The sequence below is a fragment of the Rhinichthys klamathensis genome, unplaced genomic scaffold, assembly GCF_029890125.1.
Source record: "Rhinichthys klamathensis goyatoka isolate OS25496 unplaced genomic scaffold, OSU_Roscu_1.1 h1tg001280l_1, whole genome shotgun sequence".
Lineage (NCBI taxonomy): Eukaryota > Metazoa > Chordata > Actinopteri > Cypriniformes > Leuciscidae > Rhinichthys > Rhinichthys klamathensis.
The window spans coordinates 15,001-24,634 of NW_026607411.1; the positions used below are offsets into that span (position 1 = coordinate 15,001).

The window sequence follows — 9,634 nt, forward strand, 5'->3', positions numbered from 1 at the left end:
TATGTGTAATAGCAGTAGTCATGCGTAGTGGTGAAGGCTTTCGGGCCTGCGTGATAGCATGTGACTGCTTTATTACAGTGAATATATGGTGAATTCTACCTATTATCTTCTTTTGGTTAAATTCTCATTTCCCCAGGCTATATTTACACTACTATATTTTGTTATTTGTATGTAAATGGTAATTAATATTTCTTTTACTGTCTGTTTTGTTACAGAACCACACACGTATATGTAACTAGTCATTCTATACTCTCCCATCTGAAAATAAAAAACCATAAAGATCCATCCATCCCATTGCATTCTAACCGATGCACACTCCGCGATCACACCACTATTGAACCACAGTAGTAGGAAAGTCTCCATAACACTCTCTCTCTCTCTCTCTCTATATATATATATATATATATATATATATATATATATAGCATATATATATATATATATATATATATATATATATAACATCATATAGTTTTACCCAAACTGAATAATTAAGACAAGTTTAAGTTTAAATGGGTAAATTTTCTATAAATATTTTTGAGTCTTCATTTTCTTTTCTGACATAGCCTACTCCAGTTCTTGTTAAAACACACTAGACATGCAAATTATGTGCATTTTAGGCACTTTTTGTGTGAAATCATATTTATTTTGTCCATCAAAAGTGTGCTTTCACTTTAATTGAGTGTGATCTGCGCCGCAAAAATAGATTGTGCCGAAACCCGCTTCACTGCTGCTTACGCGACGCTCCTGCTCGCGCTGTGAATGCACTCATTGATAACATGTACGCCGAAAAAATACGCGCCTCTCGCGCTTGAGATCTGAAACGGCCGTAATTCACGAGGTTTCCTACATGTGCGTTCCGTGTGCATGTGGGATGCTGATGTTGCGCGATGTTAATCATGCGGCGCCCGAGTGCATTAGACCGGCATAAAATCAGCATGTCAGACTGATCGGCCGGTCGACAATCACATGAAAATCGTCCAATTCCGGTCACCAGCCAATCTATCGGTGCATCTCTAAAAGATTAGCATTACAAGTATAATGTTCAGATAGGCTATGCACAAATTATTATAATGCTATTTCATTACAATACTCATAATAATATAAATATAAATATTTTTACTTTTTTTTTTTTTTTTTTTTTTTTTTTACTTTTCTTCCAACTTGCTGCGGCCCCCTTGGCGGCCCCCAGTTTGAAAACCCCTGTTCTAAGGTGTGGAATTATTTTCAGGGAAACGCATGGCTAAAGTAGTTCCAGGCAGGTTTGACCGCAAGTTCCATATGATACAGTTCCATATCAGCAGGGCCGTGCACAGGGGGGTGGCCCGGTGGCTAGAGCCACTGCCCTTCTGCCCTCATCAGCTGAGGTGCCCCTCTCGCCCCCTCCCTAACCCTCCAGAGGATTTCCATAAAAAACGTTATGTTATCGCTCAAGAATTTTCGCACGTTAAAAAATAAATACGACCTCACGTTATGTCAATCACACTTGCACACTGCCTCCGAAACTTTCGTCCGTCATAAAAAAATCTAATCGGGTAAAAATCTAATCGAACCGTAGCCAGCAGTTTGAATGGAGTTTGAATGGAGTTTTGACAAATCAGAGCGAACGAATCACGAATACGAAAAAACGCAGTGTGCAATGATGGCCTTTATTCTGTATTTTTTTCTGTGCGTGCACACACACACACACACACACACACACAACCCGACGCGTGCAGCCCTGCACATAGACAGAGCAGCGCGCAAGGACTGCACTGAGCTCTCTTTCGCGTCTGAATGGACAAATACACACAACATTATGTCTAAATGTCCGTTTTGGAGAGTATTCACTTAAACGCAGTCAGTTATGTCTTTACAGAACGTACAGTTGTGAGAATATCGAATGTGCATCAGTGCAATTGGATCTGCACACTCGGTCTTAAAGTGACAGTGCGTAATAAACCTAATGCCGTCTGTGCACTTAATATTAATCAAACAACAAAATAAAAAGAGAAAATCATTCACTGCTCTTTAATAGCTTTAATAAGGATTAATTAATTCCTACAAATAAATACCATCGTGTATGTTGTCAGTCAAACTCCTTATAGTGCCCCCTTTTTTGGTTTAAGCCACTGCCCTTCAAAATGTCTGTGCACGGCCCTGCATATCACTGCGCGTAGTTAACCGTAATAACGGAAAATAGGACACAATTCATAACAAGAAAAAACATGCAGCACATGCGCTTGATCTGCAATTTTCGATGTAGGCCTATAACTTCACCATCAATGGACACATGCAGTGTAATTTTAATAAATAAATAAAGTAGTCCTATCTATAACAAATATAAAATTAAACTGAATATCTAAAATAAATTGATAGTCCTGCAGCACGGGTTTTCGTAATTATTCCGCATTATATAAATACGTAATTATTGACAGGCCTACTTTAAAAGGGCGTTGTGTGTTTTCATTTACTGGGTTATCTACTGTCAATAATAGAAAACGAGAATGAACTAATGAATTCAAACGAATTGAATAAATAAATAAATAATAATATTGACGCATATGCTTTTCTGTCTCATTATTGCAACATGTCTCTCTCTCTCTCTCTCTCTCTCTCTCTCTCTCTCTCTCTCTCTCTCTCTCTAATAACTGCATTAATAACTGCATAAAGCCGGGGACACACTTACTCTAAGGCCAGTTATGAATGTAATTTGATACTTATGACAATATGACAGATCATGCCCAAACCCGTGTTCAGCGCGTTCAGTCGGTGTTTTAGACCTACAGTCGATGGAAACAGCCCGTCTTCGAATGTTTCAGCGAGTCGTAAGTGTGTCCATCATTAGCCTGCTATCAGTGGCTCAAACCTCCGTTACTAACTCTAAAATGACGTTTTGGAATTAGCAACGGAGGCATGGAATTAGATGCGTAAGAAATTAGTCCTACATACAAGAGCGATTTAATGACAAAAACTTGACAAACGTCTTGAAATGCATCATCTGAACAATGTTTCGAGGTGTGGTAACTGTAGTATAAGCGGAATAATTGAAGTAATTTGAAGTAAGGAATAATTGACTTCAGGCCGTTGAATTATTAGAAAAATAATACACACCCGAGGTGTAACGGCCACTCCGCTTCGCGTCGTGACTCGTGACCGCATTACCACCTCGGGTGTGCATTATTTTTCTAATAATTCAATGGCCTGTCATCAATTATTCCTTACATAAAGCACATATTAATGCTTTATTCTGTATGACAATATTCTACATCCATTGATAACCCCATACCTAAACTTAAGTACTGTACTAACTATTAATAAGCTGTGATTGGGTGTTTATTGAGGAGACAGTTGTAGTTAATAGTGAGAATTGGACCCTAAACTAATTTTGGAAGTGAATATTCCCTGTTTTCCAGCTTCACATGACAGAGTAAGTGCAGTTCAGCATGACTTTTATTTTCTTAAAAATTCAGCAATGCATAAATAAATTCTTTTCTGTACAAAGTTTGTGAAACTTCAATAACCTTAAAGCAGTAAAGAAACACACTCTACACAAGAACACATAAATGTGGAGTTTCCTCCCGATAGCAGACGCTTTATCAGCCGCTGTAATCATCTCTAATCAGCTCTAATTATCTCTAACTTTCGGTGCGCGATTCCCTTACAATGGACTGATCGTAGACGACATGAAAAATACTCAGTATTTATGTCTTGTTTCCTGTCCAAATATCTAAAACATTCTTAAATCAAGAAGCATTTACTAGATGAGTGAAATGACAAGAAATTCTGTCTTGTTTTCTGATAATAAATAAAAAAAATTAAGTGAGATTTTGCTTAAAACAAGCTGAATTATCTGCCAATGGGGTCAGAAAAAAAATCTTAATTGAAATGGAAACCAAGATTTTTTTTTTAATTCAAATGGAAAACAAGAAAAAAATCTTAATTCTAATGAAAAATAAGAAAAAAACTTAATTCTAATGGAAAACAAGAAAAAAACTTAATTCTAATGGAAAACAAGAAAAAAACTTAATTATAATGAAAAATAAGAAAAAAAATCTTAATTCTAATGGAAAACAAGAACAATCTTAATTCAAATGGAAAACAAGAAAAAAATCTTAATTCTAATGGAAAACAAGAAAAATCTTAATTCAAATGAAAAATAAGAAAAAATCTTAATTCTAATGAAAAATAAGAAAAAAAATCTTAATTCTAATAAAAAATAAGAAAAAAACTTAATTCTAATGAAAAATAAGAAAAAACTTAATTCTAATGAAAGCTTTAAAAAAAACTTAATTCTAAAGAAAAATAAGAAAAAACTTAATTCTAATGAAAGCTTAAAAAAATCTTAATTCTAATGAAAAATAAGAAAAAATCTTAATTCTAATGGAAAACAAGAACAATCTTAATTCAAATGGAAAACAAGAAAAAAAATCTTAATTCAACTGAAAAATAAGAAAAAAAATTAATTCTAATGAAAAATAAGAAAAAAATCTTAATTCAAATGAAAAATAAGAAAAAAATCTTAATTCTAATGAAAAATAAGAAAAAAACTTAATTCTAATGAAAAATAAGAAAAAAAATAATTCTAATGAAAAATAAGAAAAAAAATCTTAATTCTAATGAAAAACAAGAAAAAAATTAATTCTAATGGAAAACAAGAAAAAAAATCTTAATTCAAATGGAAAATAAGAAAAAATCTTAATTCAAATGGAAAACAAGATTATTTTTCTGACCCCATTGGCAGATAATATTGCTAGTTTTAAGCAAAAACTCACTTATTTATAAAAAAAATTATCAGGAAACGAGACAGAATTTCTCTTGTCATTTCTCTTATCTAGTAAATGCTTCTTGATTTAAGAATTTTTTCTTAAAAACTGGAAACTGGAACTGGAAACAAGTCAAAAACACTAAGTAAGAAAAGCATTTTTGCAGTGTAGAAGAAGATTTGCATAGAGTTTGTTTCTGATCTCAGAGTTTACATAAACTCACTAGACAGACATTACTAATAATTCATTATTATGCAAAGAAAGAACGTTTGAAATTGAAAACCACTGAAATTAAATATTAACTTGCATGGAAAAAATCAGTTTGTTGACGTTTTTCAGGCACTGGGTGTTGATTTCCAGCATTCATGAGGAATGGAGACGTGTAGAAATGCGCTTCAACACCAGAGTCCAGTAAAGCTGAAGTGTGTGTGAGGCTGTTCAACATCAGAGTCCAGTAAAGCTGAAGTGTGTGTGAGGCTGTTCAACACCAGAGTCCAGTAAAGCTGAAGTGTGTGTGAGGCTGTTCAACACCAGAGTCCAGTAAAGCTGAAGTGTGTGTGAGGCTGTTCAACACCAGAGTCCAGTAAAGCTGAAGTGTGTGTGAGGCTGTTCAACACCAGAGTCCAGTAAAGCTGAAGTGTGTGTGAGGCTGTTCAACACCAGAGTCCAGTAAAGCTGAAGTGTGTGTGAGGCTGTTCAACATCAGAGTCCAGTAAAGCTGAAGTGTGTGTGAGGCTGTTCAACACCAGAGTCCAGTAAAGCTGAAGTGTGTGTGAGGCTGTTCAACACCAGAGTCCAGTAAAGCTGAAGTGTGTGTGAGGCTGTTCAACACCAGAGTCCAGTAAAGCTGAAGTGTGTGTGAGGCTGTTCAACACCAGAGTCCAGTAAAGCTGAAGTGTGTGTGAGGCTGTTCAACACCAGAGTCCAGTAAAGCTGAAGTGTGTGTGAGGCTGTTCAACACCAGAGTCCAGTAAAGCTGAAGTGTGTGTGAGGCTGTTCAACACCAGAGTCCAGTAAAGCTGAAGTGTGTGTGAGGCTGTTCAACACCAGAGTCCAGTAAAGCTGAAGTGTGTGTGAGGCTGTTCAACACCAGAGTCCAGTAAAGCTGAAGTGTGTGTGAGGCTGTTCAACACCAGAGTCCAGTAAAGCTGAAGTGTGTGTGAGGCTGTTCACGGCTCCTGAAGGGCCTCTTCTCCTGAACGAAGCACTTGATCCCGGAACCGCTCCTTTATGAGTCGCGCACTCACATGTTTGAGGAAGATGCGAGTACAATGAGAGTCTGCTGGCAGCAAGAGCTCGACACACGTCTCGAGTCACTGAACACACACTTCACCACACGCTGGATCTTAACACACACTGCGGAGAGTTCCCGTCCCGAACATCTCGAGTCACTGAACACACACTTCACCACACGCTGGATCTTAACACACTGCGGAGAGTTCCCGTCCCGAACATCTCGAGTCAGGCTGGAGTCCACGATTGCTCAGATTCAGGCCCGACGAGTCGATGCAACACGAGCAGATTCTCGGATGGACAGACTCGGATTCTGATTCGATCAAACACATTACTGAGATGATAATAGGCGCATGTTTCCGCGTGCGTTTGCTGTGTGCAAAACGACTTACAAGTCAGACGAAACGGTTCCGAAGCTTGAAGGGTTCGGGATCATTTCATTACTTTAGTTTTAAGTCATTTTGTAATTACATTTTATGAATTAAGCAGCTCGTAAACATGCTCTATCAGCAGAAGAAAAAAACATTAAACATGAAATCAAAATGCAATCATTTCAGACCTTTCGCATTTTTTGGAATGAAGGCGTCTTTAAAATTGAGTCTAGAACCGTAAAGTTTAATATTTAACCTTTTTGGTTACATTCTATTTCAATGTTCCACTTTAGACATTCTGCTAAGTAACTACATGTCAACTAACTCTCATTAGAGTATTAATAGAGTGTCTGCTTTAACACTGCAAACAAGCCAAACTATCTGCCAACGGGGGGAGAAAATCATCTGAATTCTAATGCAAAACAAGAAAAAAAATCATAATTCAGATGGAAAACAAGAAAAAAACTTAATTCAGATGGAAAACAAGAAAAAAATCTTAATTCTAATGGAAAACAAGAAAAAACTTAATTCTAATGGAAAACATGAAAAAAACTTAATTCTAATGGAAAACAAGAAAAAAACTTAATTCTAATGGAAAACAAGAAAAAACTTAATTCTAATGGAAAACAAGAAAAAACTTAATTCTAATGGAAAACAAGAAAAAAAAACATAATTCAAATGGAAAACAAGAAAAAACTTAATTCTAATGGAAAACAAGAAAAAAACTTAATTCTAATGGAAAACAAGAAAAAATAATCTTAATTCTAATGGAAAACAAGAAAAAAACTTAATTCAAATGGAAAACAAGAAAAAAACTTAATTCTAATGGAAAACAAGAAAAAAATTAATTCTAATGGAAAACAAGAAAAAACTTAATTCGAATGGAAAACAAGAAAAAATCTTAATTCTAATGGAAAACAATAAAAAAAACTTAATTCTAATGGAAAACAAGAAAAAACTTAATTCTAATGGAAAACAATAAAAAAAACATAATTCGAATGGAAAACAAGAAAAAATCTTAATTCTAATGGAAAACAAGAAAAAAACAATAATCCAAATGGAAAACAAGAAAAAAAAATTCTAATGGACAACAAGAAAAAAAATATTAAAACAAACGGAAAACAAGAAGAAGAAAAATAATTCTAATGGAAAACAAACTTAATTCTAATGAAAAACAAGAAATAAAAACAATTCTAATGGACAACAAGAAAGAAAAAAGAATTCTAATGGAAAACAAGAAAAAAACTTAACTCTAATAGAAAACAAGAAAAATTTATTGTAATTCAAATGGAAAACAAGAAAAAAACTTAATTCTAATGGAAAACAAGAAAAAAACTTAATTCTAATGGAAAACAAGAAAAAAAACTTCAAATGGAAAACAAGAAAAATCTTAATTCTAATGGAAAACGAGAAAAACATTATCGTAATTCTAATGGAAAACAAGAGAAAAAAATTAATTCTGATAGAAAACAAGAAAAAAAATTAATAAAAAAAAAAAAACTTAATTCTAATGGAAAACAAGAAAAAAAATCTTAAATCTAATGGAAAACAAGCAAAAAAACAATTCTAATGGACAACAAGAAAAAAAATATTAAAACAAACGGAAAACAAGAAGAAAAATAATTCTAATGGAAAACAAGAAAAAAAATCTTAATTCTAATGAAAAACAAGAAAGAAAAAACAATTCTAATGGACAACAAGAAAAAAACAATTCTAATGGAAAACATGAAAAATAATCTGAATTCAAATGCAAAACAAGATTATTTTTATTATCCCATCGGCAAATAATTTAGCTTGTTTTAAGCAAAAACTCACTTCATTTAGATTTTTTATTTCAGAAAACAAGATACAATTTCTTAAATCATTTTACTTTTCTAGCAGTCGAATTCAAAATATTGTAGATCGTGGTTTCTCCCGCCTCCTCGGACTCGACGCTCACACGGGTCAACGTACAGTATCAGACCACAACAAACATCCCAGCCTGGAAACGCACATTGCAGAGTAAAGTGTTTATCAGAGAAGCGAGTGTGTGCTCAGCAGTTTCCTCAATATATGCAGACATGTTATGGTATTTTATGCTTTAGTAGAGTGAAAAAGCCACATATATAGTATATTGCACCTTTAAAGGCAGCAGAAAGTTAAAATCTCCAGATCTGAAGTGTATTCCAGATATGGAATCTGGTTTCATTCCATCATCCGGCCATTTAAAGAGTCTCAAACGCAGCGAGAGCGAAAATAAAAACTCAAAACTACATAGAATTATGACGAAAAATATCAAAATTATGAAAAAAAAGTCAATAATGACAAAAAAACATTTGAAATTTTTCGACAAAGTCAAAGTGTAACCAATTTTGTGTGTGATCTTCAGTTTCGATGCCATTTCTTCCTGCCAGCGCTCACAGAGCCGGCGAGCCTCGTGTGCAGATGTGGAGAAGCGTCGTGTATTCCAGCGGTTTCTCTCAGCCGTGTTCACAGAGTCCGGAACGCAGCGAGAACGAGCAGCAACAGCACGCGTTGAGACAGAGCCGAAGCGCTGGAGCTGGACGTCCCCGCATCGCTCGCCTCGCTTCCCGGCCGCGCCTCGTAATCCTCGTCCTCGTACGCGTCGTCGTGTTCGCCGCCGGGATCGCCGATCAAACACAGCTTCACCATGTTCTGCTTCACCACCTCACAGAACGGCCGCTCGAGGCCGTCGCACACGCAGGTGTTTAGCATCACGCCGTTCGGCATTAGCAGAAGCTGCTCGATGGTGGAGCGGCACTGCGGCGAACACTTCCTCCCGTTGAACAGCTGTCCACAGTGGGACAGATACGCCATCAGAGCCGCGTGACACGCGGGGTCGTCCTCACACCGCCGGCGCGCTTCGGTGCAGCCCATGCTGTCGGCTCCGCTAGGATGAGTGCGCGGGAGACAGGGGTCGATGGCTCGTTTAGCGCTCAGACACTCGCGATCCGTCTCGCAGGAGCATCTCTCCAGATCCGGCCCGGATCCGGTTTGGTTGAGGCGGATTAGCGCGCTAATACAGTGGCTAGGACACTGGCGGCGTTCCCCGCGGATGTTCCCGTCGCACGCGCTCAGATACTGGTTATACGCTAGCTCACACTCGCGCTCCTCGTGACACCTGACTAGCGCCTGCCAGCAAACCAGCTGAGCGTCCAGAGTCGCCATCACAGCCCAGACGACGAGCGCCGAGAGGATCTTCATGTCTGAGCTCAGACGCACGCGCGCATCGGTGCGGCTCTCAGGCGCAGCGCCGGGGGGACGCAGGGCATCGCGCGGCTAACA

The 9,634-nt window shown here is 36.9% G+C and overlaps 1 protein-coding gene across 1 annotated transcript; it reads right to left on the reverse strand.

The window, feature by feature from the left end:
- Positions 1–8,804: 8,804 nt before the first annotated feature.
- si:ch1073-459b3.2 (growth arrest-specific protein 1) lies at positions 8,805–9,634 on the reverse strand. The gene has a single exon (XM_056245054.1). The coding sequence runs from the start codon at positions 9,551–9,553 to the stop codon at positions 8,819–8,821; it is 735 nt and encodes a 244-aa protein (XP_056101029.1). The 5' UTR covers positions 9,554–9,634; the 3' UTR covers positions 8,805–8,818.